The sequence below is a fragment of the Drosophila arizonae genome, chromosome X (genome assembly GCF_054131065.1).
Source record: "Drosophila arizonae isolate 15081-1271.41 chromosome X, UAZ_ARI_1.0, whole genome shotgun sequence".
In the NCBI taxonomy this organism is placed as follows: Eukaryota; Metazoa; Arthropoda; class Insecta; order Diptera; family Drosophilidae; genus Drosophila; species Drosophila arizonae.
In genome coordinates, this window is record NC_142927.1 from 25,974,948 (window position 1) to 25,989,428 (window position 14,481).

The window sequence follows — 14,481 nt, forward strand, 5'->3', positions numbered from 1 at the left end:
TGGGGCAGTAGTAGGGGGAGGGGCAGGAGATTGGGTTATTGGGCCACAAAATTGGGCGTGCAATGTTAATAGGGCAACATTGGCGGGCGCAATAAATTAGAGCGGTCTTAGTCCTGGATTTATTCGAACGTCAATAATCGATGGGCGGCGATGACACCTAACCGGAACACAGCCGGAACAAATGAGCAGCCGAGTCCGGCGAGCAGTCTGCCAGCTCGGCTTCACGTCGATAATGATGTCAACGAGAATATGCTGCTCCTGCTCCCGTCGATGCCGCTGCAGACTGGTCAGCCTTGGTCCGTGGTTCTTGGTCCTTGGTCCTTGGTCTTACGGTTGACCTCTGCATCATGCATGCTCGGACTATCCTCGCTCTATCTCTATCCCTATGTCTATCGCCTGCCCCTCTGCCTCTGGCGCAAAGGAGGCGTCAAAACTTTTAATGACTTTTCATGCGCCTTATGAGCACGGCCTCCGAGTCCTCAGAGTCCTTGCCGTGCAGTCCTTGTGTGTAGCTTGCCCGGGCATAATGAATGTCTTCTGGCAGCACAAATGCCAATAAAAGTATTTTATTAAAATTACGCACACATTCAATCATTATTGGAATGTCATGCTGGGCTTAGACCATGCCACACAGCCGACACAGTGCAGAGCACACGCAGGACATGACACGATAAGCCGCAGGAGATATATATATATATATATTTGTGTGTGTATGTGTGTGTGTGTGTGTGGGACAACAAAACATGAGACAGAGCAATATATAATAGAACAGTTGGCGCGCAGGCATTTACATTCAGTTGAAGGGCAGGAATTTCGCGACCGCACGACTCTGAATCTGTGGGGCCAACAACGAAATGCAATTGAGCCCCAATGATATCCACTTCTATACACACATATAAATAGCCAAGGCCACTGACTTCAACTCTGTGTCTGTGTGTGTGTGTTGGCTGTTTCATGTCGTTTGAAATGCCACAACCTGAGCCACTCCATGCCCAATATCCATTCACTTCACAAGGAGACCCCAAAGCAATTCAAATCCTTTAAGTGACCAATCAACTCGCATCGAGCTTTCCATAATTAAAGATATTCATTTCTATATATATCATTGAGTGGAGTACCTGGAGTCAACTGCTCGATTTCCGATAGATCCAAGTCCTCTCAGCTTTTCATACACACATATTGGAATCGCCCATTAAATAGAGTTTGTTTGTTTCTTTAACTGATATGAGCTGTCGTTCTTCCATTCACCCGATTCCTCTCTCTGTTTCCCTCTACTCTCTATTCTCCTTTCTCTTTTCCTCTGACTCTCTATATATATACATATGTATATAAATTTCTCTCTCTCTCTCGCTCTCATTATATCATTCTTTCTACCTCATTATCTATATTTTCTTCTTCTGTTTCTTGCTGTCTTTCAGTTTCTGTCTATATACTTTCGTTTCACTTCACATCTCATTCCTCTTGCTCTCTCTCTCTCTCTCTCTTTTTCTCCGATTTTCGCTCTATCTATTTCTCTCTCTGTCTCATTATCACACATCTTCCTCGTTACATCTTTTAATCTATCCTAGTCTTCTCTACTTCTATTTAAATCGTTAGCTAACTAACCAAGCTAACCTTCTCTTATTTTTTCTTAACTTATAACCATCTCTTTCTCTGTCTCCCTCTCCGCCTCTCTCCATCTTTCTCTCTCTGCCTCTCACTCTACCTCTCGCTGTTTGCATTTCTTTTTTACCTATCCATCTCTCTTCATTTCTGTCAATTTCTATTTATATATCTTGCCACGTCTCTCGCTCTATCACGTCTCTCTCTCACATCTCTCTCTCTCTCTCTCTCTCTCTCTTTTTCTCTGTTTTTTGAACACTTGAACACTAATTTGTGTTATTGCAATCATTATATTGTATATGTATATTATATGTTTTTTGTCAACAGGTCAAAGAGGACTGGAAATATGTTGCCATGGTACTGGATCGTCTCTTCCTTTGGATATTCACAATAGCCGTGGTCGTGGGCACGGCTGGCATTATCCTGCAGGCGCCCACACTCTACGACACTCGCGTGCCCATTGACATCAAGCTGTCGGAGATTGCCTCCACGACGGCCAAGCCAAATGTGGCGAGGCCCGTGTTGTAAGTCCCGCAAGGACCGAAACACTCACACACACACATTCACACCCATACACAGATTCGGACACACGCGCATACACACCTACGCACAGACACACACACACACTCACATATACATACACATACTCGTGCCCACATACGGACAGTCTGAAAAAAAAAAAAAAAAACAAGATGAGATTTCGCATTTGTTTTACTTTTTTGTATCGTGACAACTGCAGCAATCACGACAACAACAACAAACAAGCAAGCAAACAACAACTATAACTATAACACAGATATCGTAATGAAAAGTATTTGTTATATAGTACATATGTCTGTACTTACATAAATGTATTCATAGGTAAAGAAACGATAAATAATAATAATAACTAAAATTGTACACTAATGTTTAGCAAATACAACAACATCTACAACAAATGGAAAAACAAGGCACAAAATAAGAAAGAAAAAAACAAAAACAAAAAAAAAAAATAAAAACTTAAGAACGTAAGAACGCGAGGAACAAATTATACAAAGTTTGACCTTATGCTCTTCCAGAAATTGAATTGGAGCAAATTTCTGATTAGTAAATATCGGAAGGAGTCAGTTTTTAGAAATTGTTTGTTTTGATGTCGTTTTATGAACTAGAAACTGTTCACTCACACACATACATGCATACACAGAAATAAGTCAGTTCGTTAGCTGATCCGCATATAAAAGAACTGATTCCCTTTTGATTCGCACTTCGTTAGCCGGTCATCGATAGGCGATATCCTTGCAATTGAACTGTAATTGTCAACTGGACTGTAATTGATAATTGTTGTTTTCTGGGACGGCATTTAAAATTTAACATAAATATAACAGATGTTAGTCGAAATGTTACTTAGCTAGCTAAACTAAAGCAGAATCATATACAACACGCATACATGCATATACATATGTATTTGTATTTTTCTTTGAAAGTGCCAGAGGCGACAGTTGAATGCAGAATATGAGAGAATGAGTTGTTGAGCTTTCGAGCTGCAAATGATGCATGCAAATTAGTGCAAATAAACAGTGTACGATGCGCCTTGCGGCAATTAGTTAGCACAAAGCTTTAGTTATTATGCCCAAGTGTGCGTGTTTCAAGTGTTGCTGTGCGTGTGTGCACCAGTATGTGTGCCAGTGACTGCATACATATACATACATACGTGCATACATGCATGCGCGTGCTTACACAAATACACAGACAGTAAATAATCACCATTTTGAATTCAAATTCAATTTTGGCACACATCAGCTGCGCGCGCGTGCAACGCGCCTAATTGGCCACAGCCGCCAATATTAACCAGCGACATGGCCACAGATCAACAACAGTCCTATTCCTATACATACATACTAGGTACCTATTCCTATTCCTATTCCTATGCATTGCATGCATACACACATACATAGGCATACCCTAGCTAAATTTCCTAGCCCACTAGGGCCATTTTAAAGCCTGGCAATAGTTTTTTATTAGCTTCCCCGCCATACATACAAATGTGTGCATATGCTCACACACATGCATACACACATTCATATATGTGTATGTCTGCTTGTAGCTAAGTTATTATCATAGAAGCAGTATTTCGCTCTCGTTGTTATTGTTGCTCTTCTTGTTTTTGTTGCTGTTATAAATGAGCATGAGCATTTAATGTTCGGCACGTCGAGTATAAATTCTTTCATTTTTTTTTTTTTTTATTATGACTATTTTTTGTTTGTTTTTGTTTTGTTCTTAGTGTATGCTCGACGTTTTTTAATGCACTCGCGCCTCTCATAATTTATGCAAATTTGCAATTGTGCTGCAATTTATGCGCACAATTTACACTGGCTGGCTACCTGGCCGAGCGGGTCACGTGCCAACAGCAACATCAGCAGCAGCAGCAACAACAAAGAGCAAAAGTCTAGGCGCCAAAAAAAAAAAAGAGCTTTCCTCTGTCTCTGAGTTTGCTGCGCTTGTAGTTGCTGTTGTTGCCTGGTTTTGTTGTATTTTGTTTGGTATGCTTTGGTTTATTTTATTGCTTCATTGCTCGCCCATTCGTTTATCTGCATTTCCGTGGGCAATAAAAATCAAATAACGTTGATTAAGGCAGGCGGGCGGCAGCTAACAAAAAAGTGTTTTCCAAAAACCTTTTTAAATCCAAAAACCACGCGAATTCCCACGTTTAATGCTTAGCAAATGCGCTGGGAAATTTTAACAGCAGCGCAAAATTTCCCAAAGCCCAACTATTGGCAAGCTAACAGGATGCTGTTAAAGGTCATAACCATTCTAACAGCGAGCTGTTAGTGCTCTGTAATTAAGCCATTTTTAGTTAAGGATCTAAAATATGATCGAAATTTAAATGGGGTTTTTTATAGATATAGGATACCATAATTTTGTACATTTTATTTAAAATGCAAATTAGCAAATGACTAAAATACCGCACAATCAAATTAATACAAGTGTATGCAGTACAGTAATATATTTAATTTCAATTCATTTTTAATAGCTAACGAATGTGGTTTGTGCGGTATTTTAATTTGTTATTTGCGATTAGCCCACGGCGATAAATAATATGCGCACATAAAAATACATTTTAATTGCGCGATATTTGACAAATATTTGTAGTCGGTTGAGCTTTGGATTCGAATCTGGGCAAATGATGTTTGCAGTCATTCGCATTATTGAATTTGTGTCGAATTTTTTCCCTTCATTATTGGCATCTTTTAACGCTTGGCAAACTTTAATTAAATGAAAATGCAGCTGCATACAAAATGAAAAGCCATTAACCAATAACAAATTATTATTTTATGCCACTTATACTATCTGCATATATGCGTGTGTATGTGTGTGGGTGCGTATGTGTGTGTGTGTGTGTGTGTTGGGCGAGGACACAGCAGAGCAGAAAAGCTATAAAAATAGCGAAAATGTTGGGAAAGTTTTTAAAACACTTTTAATGACGGGCCAAGCGGGTAACTCGCCTGGCGTTCGTCTTGTGCGGCTCGCCTCGCCTCTATTCATATCTCTCCCATGTATACCCTTCACTGGCAATGGGGTATATTAGTTACCTGTGCATATAGGTAACTCATATATGTATGTATATACATATACAGTTATATTCGCTTCGCCTCTATTCATTTATTCACTAGCTGCCAATAGGGTATATTAGTTTCCTACGTATATTTAGTTCTATTACTTATCTGGATAACAAATCTATCTATCTTTCTATATCTGTCTCTGTCTATCCCTGCTCCACTCGCCCGTTTAAGCTTGTCGTTTTTCAAATTTCATTACTTTAGCGATAAACTCATTCACCTATTATATTGAGTTTGATAACTATCGATAGTTGTCGATACTTATCTGTTTCGATTTTTAGCATATAATTTGATAACATTGACGACATCGAACATCAAGTTAGACATTGCATTAAAACTGTTCATCCGGGTGCGAATTTATTTTGGAATATCTGTTCATATATAAAAGATTGTGGGTAGCGCAAGAACAGTATTTACTATATGGAGAATAATACTATATAGAGAATAAACCCAACTTTATGCTAGGTGCAGGGTATTTGCTAGTCGGGCATACTCGACCTGAGCACGTTTACTTGTTTTTAAATAGTTTTGATTTTCTTTTCATATTTTTTGCTTTTGGCTCTTCTTCTTTTTTTTACTTTGCCTGTCGCCTGGGCGGGCAGCTCGGACGACATTGAGGCCCAACCGCAAATCATAATTGTTGTGGCAGCAACAACATCAACAACAACAACAACAACAACAAAGGAGGTGGAGAGCAACACAACAATAACAATAATACCAGCTGTGGCCAGCACAAAAAGGACATTAGCCTGGCTATCGCCTTGACTGTCTGACTGCGCCGCGCCCAGCTATTACACACGCCCCCTTCAAGACCCCCCCCCCCCCCTCCCCCTCGCTACACCACTCGTTTGTTGTCTGTTGCTTGTTATTGTAATTCTCATTGTTTCATGCATTTTTGCCGTTTGATGCTGCTGCTCCTGCTCCTGCTGCTGCTGCTGCTGCTCCTGGTCCCTGTCCTGGCTGCGATGCGTATCACAGCGAGTTTTGTTATAACTTTCCCGCTCAGCCACTGAAAGTATGTTACAGCATTTATCTATTGCCCTGAGACGCGCAACGCGATCTGCCCCTCTCTCTCTCTCTCTCTCTCCCTCTCACTCTATCTCTGTGTGGCGATACAAAAGCAATCATAAAGTTACAGCCGCCAAACTGCCTGCTACCCCTTGGGGCGCCATTTCCAAAAAAAAAAAAAAAAAAAAAAAAAAAAAAGAGAATAAATAAAAGTACAGTCAGAGTCGCGCGAGCTCGAGACTTGTTTAAATGGGCCTATCTATAACCACCTAGATAGAGAGTGAGCGAGCGCGAGAGGGAGGAGGGAGAACTGACAAATTTATTGCTTGCTAATAGGAAAACAGTCCAGAAACGGACAAAGGACCAACTTTTGGCAAACGCCAAGCGGAAGCAAAACTGTTTTTCAACATTTGTGTGTGTGTGTGTGTGTGTGTTTTTTTTTCATTTATAACAAAAAATGAAAGGAGAATAAAAATATGTTTTCAGCATAATTTCATTCATTATATACAAATTTCCATTGTTGCGCGCGTGCCGCTCAATTTCGGCGAACTCATTATTGTGCCACACCCCTCACGCCCCCACGCCCCACACCCGTTGGCCATGGCTATAGACATAGCCCGCAGTTCACCTTGGGCAAACATATTTTGGCTAATTTGATTTTAATTTCATTCGAAATGTTTTTTCCCACTCTCACTCCCTCCGTCCCTCTCTCTCACACTCTCTCCTTCTCCCACACCCCCTCTGTCTGACCGTTTGTTATTCTTTGAGTGAATCGCTTTGGTTGGTTTGGCTCGGTCTGGCTTGATTGTTAATTGATAATAAAGCAAAGGCAAACAAATAATTCATTCAAATTGATGAAAACCGCAAGAAGAAGCAGACACAAATTAATTGAAATCATTTCCCCGGAACTAAGCAACTGTCGCAGATTTTTGGCCCTAGGCGCACACACTATATATGAATGCGGGCATTTTAGGCTAAACAATAACGCACACAATTCACAAATATTTGAAAACAAAAAAAAAAACAAAAGACAATTTTTAACAAGCATAAGGTTTAATAAAAAACGCAAAAAAAAAAGAAAGAATGCAAAAATAGTAAAGAAATTCTGCCCTTCACAGTGACAGAAGCTGATCGCTACGAAGATGTGTGGCATAACAGCCAGCTGCATAGAGCAGTAGCGGTCGGCGCTGCCACATCGTTGCAAAATTGATTCAAATGTCTAGCGAAACGCTTGTAACTGTTCTAATGATTCATAAGCACAGCGCACATTGGCTTTTTGAAACGGTTTTCGAACACTCTTTCAGTTTGTTTCAGTGCAACTGGTGGAACTGGCAAACGCAGCGCACATTCCAATCGCACAATTTCGCATAAGAATATCACTAGTCATTTAAACACTTAAATAAATAGTTTATTGACGTGTTGAAATATTTTTTACCAAATCCAAGTCCACTCGAATCTTTCATGCTGGGAAACATGATTTCATCATTTATAGTGTACAAAAATAATCATGAATTGAGAGCAACGTTTTTCGAATATTCATATTTAGGTACAGTACATATATATATATATATATATATATATGAATGTATATATATATGTATATGTATATCAAACGAAGAGCAACAATTTATATGTGCAATGGGGGGGAGATATAACAACTAAATATAAATTATAACATAAAATATAATGATATAATATATATATATATTAAACACAAAAACGAAAAAAAAGAAAATAATTTTTTTTTTAGAAAGTACCTTTAAATGCAAAATTTAAGCGAAAACAAATAACATGAGGCAGATGAATCGGAGGAGGAAGAGAGATGAGAAGAAGAACAAACAACTAACATTAATTTTAAACATAAATTTAATAGTAAAATTAAATGTATTATTGATAAGAAATGGTCAAGAGGTATACACAGCAAATTGTTAACAAAACTTTGAAAAATTGTTTAAAAAAACTAAAAAACTATGAAAAACAAAAACGAAAAAAAAAACTAAAGAAATACGAATTGAATTAATTTGTAAGCGAAAAAGCCACAAAAAATATGGAGAAAAAAAACATAAATAAACTAACAAAATATACTTAAACAAAAAATAAAAAAAAAAAATAATTAAAAAACTGCAATTATACGATTTACAAAACCTAAAGCAAAATTGTAAAAAACCCAACACTAAATGTTTTTTTTTTTTTTTTCTTAATTTAAGTTTTGAAATGGCTTTGGCATGGCAAGAGCATTCAATAGTCGAGTTGTTTGCTCAGCACACAATGCACACTCTATAAATCCACCCCCGACCCCCATTCCCCACCCTTCAACCACACTTCAACAAAATTAAATTAAACACAATTTAAAAGAAAGAATACAAAACAAAAAATATAATAATAACGAAAAAAAACACTCAAATACACTCTCTCAAATAATTTGTGGCACCCAGAAAAATGAAGAAGACAACACAAAGCAAAATAAAATAAAATAAAATAAAATAAAGTAATGCAAAACAAAAGAAAAACGTAAATTTGTTCGTTTGAGCTGTTTGAGAATTTTCTAAAAATGCAAATTGGCAAATTCACAGAAAAAAATATAATTAAAAAAAAAAAAATTAAAAAAAAACAGGCAAAAAGCCAAAACCAAAAACCTAGAAAAAAATACAAAAATACAAAAAACAACAACAACAAAACTTAGCAAATAGTAAAAACTTTTAAAGGAACGAGAAAAAACAACAAGAAGACGAAGAGCAAAGCAAACACGATAGAAAACAGAACTAAAAACAAACGAAAATGATAAGATAAAAAACAAAAACAACAACTACTTATTTATAACAACAAATTAATGGAAAAATGAATGGAAACAAAAAACAAAACAAATGACATAAAAGACGAAACCAAAAAAAAAAAAAAAAAAAAAATAACAAATTCAAATAGAAATTCTTTTCAAATATCAATAAAGCAAGAATATTAAAAAAAAAAAGAAAAAAAAACAAAAAGAAACCAAAAATGACTTTTTTATTAATTATAATTACTAATTATTAAATACTATAAATGAAAAGCAGGGTTGGATTAACCCTCAACGGGGCCTTAGGTAAACAAACTTAAATAGTAAAGCCTATGATAAGTTGAAGTGTTCTAGATGAGAATGCACGACTACAAAATACCCTGCAGTCTGGAGCTCTTGTCACTCACTCATACTCACACATACACACACACATATATATATACCATTCCCTATGCAGCATCAGATTGATCTACAGTTTCTCAGTCTCTGATGATGTGGCGCTCGATAAATTCCACACGGTATGATTCCATTAGGGGGGCATCTAGACCCAAATAAATACCAGATAAAATTCTGCAACTGATTTCTGATAAAGTTTTTAATCGATAAGAATAAAACAGAATTGGGCCAGCGCAAAAAGTTCTAGTCTTTTTGCCTTTATGCACTGTCGGATCAACTCATTGCCACGCCTCCCTCTACCTGTTACATATATTTTTACAGAGCTATCATGCTCCAATTTTCCATTTTGATTAGACTCAGAGTATACAAAACAACAAACACCCACAGTAGAAATTTTGTGTAATATCACTAACCATAGAACTCATAGGCCGGACAAGTAGTGTAAAGTTTTATGCACACTTTTTCTATGTGTTCTATGGTTAGTGGTAATATTCAAGCTGTGCTTAAAATCAAAAATAAATCAGCGATGAGCCGATAACAATCGGATATATCGATATTTATCGATTCGATCGCGTGAGCTATCGAGAAAATATGTATACAATATTTGTAATATTAAGAGTAGAAATTGAAACTTGCAAATCTCTACCTATTGAATCTTACGGACGGAGAAACGGATGGACCGACAAACGGACAGTGGGACGTATTTAGCTGGATCAACTCAGATGATCCTCCTATACATGAATATATATACACATAGGAAAAATCTAATCGGATTTCCAAGAATTACTAAATAGCTAATATTACAAATTGGAATATTACAAATTAGAAATTTATTAAAAATCTTCGATTCGAGATGATTATATTGTATGTTATTTAATATTAAGGTCAAGGCTCTAGTGGCACTTCCTGAATCCTGGCACACACAGGGCCGGATCGAGCACATGAATGTCATCTGGCGAGGTGTAGTGAGTGCCCTTAAAATAGAGTCCAGTATCACAATCCTGAGAATTAAATATTATAAGAATTACATACAGATATTCTTGATTTTAATCAGAGGCTATGGGACCCTGCCCCAACACCTATGATATAGGTAGACAATCAAAAAAACCGTACAATTCAGAATTTGATGTCTCTAGTTCATGGCAGATCAAATTATACTCTTAATGATATATGTATCAGATTTATTATAAATTACAAATCTCCAGTCTTTGTAGTAAATAAGTTCACAGAAATCCCCAGGGGGATATTCATACATGGCTTAATCAGCTCAGCAGGTTAATCTTATATAGAATCTACATAATCTCTGAGATCATCATTATTCCCTTATCAATTACATTCCATCATACTTAATCAAAAATGCATTGGTATTTCAATTTGTTAATCACTTTATTAGAATTGAACTACAACAGATTTATAGGTCACAGGGGAGAAGAGAACTATTTGTAGAGCTAAGGTGGTCTAAAAGCTACTGCTAGATATTCATACTAAGTACATAAATAAGCATTGCTGCATAGCTCACTAGGCGTGAGAGATTTTCAATAACTAACTAGGTACTACAGAGAGAGAGAGAGATATATATATATAAAGAGAGCGAGATAGAGAGAGAAATAGAAGAGTGTAAGAGAACATGTGTCGAATGTGTGCGAATTGCGTGTGTGTGTGTGTGTGTGTGTGTGTGTGTGTGTGTGTGTCTTTGATGTGATGTTTTTCTTTTGGTATGTATGTATTTATACATATATGTATGTATGTTTATATAAATATAAATGTGCATTGGGATGCGTGCTCAAGACTCGGGAGGTAGTTGGATATTGTGGCGCATCGAGCACCTTTGGGGCCTTGGGGCTTTGTCTTTTATAAGCAGAAGAAACAGTTTTGTTTGTTTGTTGTGGTTGTTGTTGTTTTTTTTTTTTTTGGTTGTGTGCAGTCAAGAGCAGAATCTAATCAATTCGTGGTAAGCTCCTCGCTATCATCCTCCGGCTCGGCGCCGCGACCCTCGCGAATACGCTTCAATTTGCGCTTCAGCATCATAACGCCTGCAAAAAGCAATTTAGATAAGTTGAGATAGACTTTGTGATAAGTGGAGAGCGTACACTTGATGGCCTGATAGGTCTTGGCCGAGGCGGACTCAGTGGCTGGCAGAGGATTCGATGTGGCCTTCTCATGCGCCAGCTTCACCTCAAGATAGGCCCGCTGCAGCGTCTTGAAGTGGCGATACTCGCTGGTGTCCTTGATGAGGATGCATCTGCAAGGATTAGATGAGAGATGATATAATATATGATATGTAAGAGAAGAGAGTTTCGTTTGCTCACTTGGCCGCCGAGCCCTCGCCGGAGCAATCAGATGGCGCCGTATGATAGATCTGATGATAGAAATACTGCAGCACCGGCGAGTTCCAGATGGCCAGGCCATACCACACCCAGATGGCCACATTGAGCGGCAGCTTGAAGTTCTTGGCAAACAGCGTGGGTATGAAGTAGTTGAAGGGCAGCAGATTGATGTGCACATGCAGCCAGGCGGCAATCTTGAGGCCCATAAACACTTGATAGACCAAGCGGTTGCGATTCGAATTCTGCAAGGCCAACAATGAGAGGCATTCCGTTAGAATGCTGTACAGCCCCAGCGTGAGATTCAGGCCAACAAAATAGTTTTCGTATCTGCAAATTTGAAAATTGTTCGGAATTAGCTGTATGTCTAGATGGCCGGCTGCACATGCCTGTAGACATCGATGGCGACGAGGGCGAACAGATAGAGGCCCTTGGAGACGGTTTCCAGAAAGTCCGCCTCCTTGAAGTCCAGCATGGCTCCATGCAGGTAGAACGTTATTATGAATATTGAGTAGAACTGAAATTTCTCATATTGATGCGAGCGATAGAAGATGAGATTGTCGGAGCTATGGAAGAGCGAATAACGACCCTGGTTCTTCATCAGATGCGGCAGTATCATGAACTCGTTGTAAAAGTGCAGAAAGAGACAGCAAGCGCCATAGAATGCAATATTCCATATCAATCGAGCGAACTGTTTGCGCTTGAAGTACTTCACGTTTGACGATTTCAAAAAGAACTGCAAGGGACAGACAAGAAGAGAAGATGAGGATGATGAATAATAACAAAAAGAAGAAGAATAAACGACAGCCAATTAGTCGCCGAACATAGCATATACTTCCCGGTGCAATGCACACACGCACACACACACACACATCATGCTTATGTGACATATTTATGCAAATGCATATGTGTGTGTGTGTGTGTGTGAGCTAGGCTTGAGTGTGGCTTTTTGTTTTGCATGCTTTAAATGTTTTTAATCTTTATAGTTGTTGGTCGCGGCAGTCGGTCGCATGTCTTATCTTAACGTCGCCGTAGCCGTAGCCGTAGCCGCTGGCGCTGGCGCTGCCACAGCCGTCGACGTCGTCGTCGTCGTCGTCGTCGTCGCTTTACATCTGGCTGTCGACTATTTATAAACGCCAAAATAATTGGGCACCAACGGCAAACAGCAGCCGGACGCCGTGCTGTCGCTTACTGTTGCTGTCACCGCCGTCTGGCGTTGCTACTTCAAATTCGCTCACCTGGAAGACGCGCTGAAATCCATAGAAGCCGCAGGATAACGCTATAAATATCCAGAAGACCGCATTGATCAGGTAATGCAGGTCGATATTCTGTACCAGCGCATCGAAGCGATCGTTCGTAATTAGATATTTCAGTGGCAAAAAGAAGTTTCCGATTTCTGCCCAATAATCCGGCGGACCGGCTTTCATATCCAGTATAGACATCTTTGGATCGTTGCGGCAGCCGCTGCCACAATAGCAGCAGCTAGCAGAAGGTGGATCGACCACAAGTGAAATTCAGAATTTAAACGATTGCCATGCAGCAATTGGGCTGTCAACCTGAGATGGACAGTTGGGTGTATTTATAAACAGTAACAATTTTTTTTTTTTTTTTTTTTTTTTGTATATTTATTTACGTGCCTGGTACATGGCAGTCGACAATCGATAAATGTTCTGACAAGTGCTATGACGATATATCGCCAGCTGAACTTTGCTTTCGATAGCTGGCTGTCAAACTGCCAACTTGTTTGCAGAGCGCTCTAATTTAAATTCAAATTTAAATTTTGTTTGTGAGTTTCGTAATATCCATTGCAGCTCTCATTCGCACACAAAATGGAGCAATCCTCAGTTGCTCACATTGTCGACTATCCAGATGAGCCTATCGACCTGCTCCGACAGCTACTGGATGCAGTCAAAAAACTTCACCCGAACTCGCAGCAATACATGAATTTGGCCACCATCGACGATGAATTTGCCGTACTCAACCGGACCGTGCTATATCGTGGCATTAGCGCCGACAAATGCATTATCTATGTAACGCAGCGATTCACGCGAAACTATAAGAACATTAAGGCCAATGCCAAATGTGGCGTTACCATCCTAATGCCGGAGGTAATACTGCCGTCACAAGGGACCATGCCCTCCATCTGGCAGGTTCGCCTCTTGGGCGCCACCGCTGTGGAGCTGCCTGAGTCCGAGCTGGATGCATGGTGGAACAGAGAGCTGCTATCGGCGAAAATACGTGACATCATCTTTCCCTGTGGCCAGCCGGTGGACTACGACGAGCTCAAGGCCAAGCACGATCAGTTCCTCAAGGAATATCGAGAGAGCGGAAAGCCGCTGCAGCGTCCCCCAACATTGTATGTTCCTGAAAGTATCTTGCATGTATTTCACATTAACAATCTGTTATCTCCAACCAGCACCGCCTTCAAGTTTGAGGCTCAGCGCTATGACTTTCTCAAAGTGGGCGTGAACCAGATCGCGGATCGGGTGCAATATCGCCGACAGGCGAACGGCAAATGGGAGGCAATGCATGTCTCGACCTGAACTGAGTTCTCAGAATTGATGAGCGCGATAGATCCAACTGTATTTTACACACTTCCATTTTTAATTTAATTTTATTTTTATTCAACTATCATTTGCAATAGCAAAACAATTGTTCTCAACAAATACAAACAAAAATTATAATTACAACAACTAAATGTAGTACTAACTAAATGTCCTTTGTTTTCTTCTCTTCTTTTAATGTTTTGTTTAGCATACAGTTAAAATAGTTAATAAATATT

General features: G+C 39.0%; 3 protein-coding genes across 15 annotated transcripts in view; 2 read left to right on the forward strand and 1 right to left on the reverse strand.

The window, feature by feature from the left end:
• Positions 1-9,119, forward strand: part of nAChRalpha3 (nicotinic Acetylcholine Receptor alpha3) — a 128,525-nt gene extending 119,406 nt beyond the window's left edge. For all 11 annotated transcript variants that reach the window (XM_089475641.1, XM_089475639.1, XM_089475640.1 and 8 more), the window contains one exon: positions 1,930-9,119. In XM_089475641.1, coding sequence (XP_089331767.1) covers positions 1,930-2,130 — 201 coding nt within the window. In that variant the 3' untranslated portion in view covers positions 2,131-9,119. The remainder of the gene's footprint in view (positions 1-1,929) is intronic.
• A 1,623-nt stretch (positions 9,120-10,742) lies between these two features.
• Positions 10,743-13,427, reverse strand: LOC108618763 (uncharacterized). Of its 2 annotated transcripts, XM_089475649.1 has the most exons (6): positions 13,337-13,427; positions 12,938-13,255; positions 12,089-12,435; positions 11,685-12,029; positions 11,466-11,617; positions 10,743-11,408 (listed from the first exon to the last, which is right to left on the reverse strand). In XM_089475649.1, the coding sequence occupies exons 2-6, from the start codon at positions 13,139-13,141 to the stop codon at positions 11,317-11,319; spliced, it is 1,140 nt and encodes a 379-aa protein (XP_089331775.1). In that variant the 5' UTR covers positions 13,142-13,255; positions 13,337-13,427; the 3' UTR covers positions 10,743-11,316. The 2 variants fall into 2 exon arrangements, with proteins under 2 accessions (XP_089331775.1, XP_017870374.1); XM_018014885.2 differs by having other exon boundaries at positions 12,938-13,375.
• LOC108618793 (uncharacterized) lies at positions 12,868-14,413 on the forward strand. 2 transcript variants are annotated; one of them, XM_089475650.1, is made up of 3 exons: positions 12,868-13,009; positions 13,491-14,055; positions 14,116-14,413. In XM_089475650.1, exons 2-3 carry the CDS (start codon positions 13,529-13,531, stop codon positions 14,240-14,242), a joined length of 654 nt encoding a protein of 217 aa, XP_089331776.1. In that variant the 5' UTR covers positions 12,868-13,009; positions 13,491-13,528; the 3' UTR covers positions 14,243-14,413. The 2 variants fall into 2 exon arrangements, with proteins under 2 accessions (XP_089331776.1, XP_017870419.1); XM_018014930.2 differs by having other exon boundaries at positions 13,511-14,055.
• Positions 14,414-14,481: the final 68 nt, after the last annotated feature.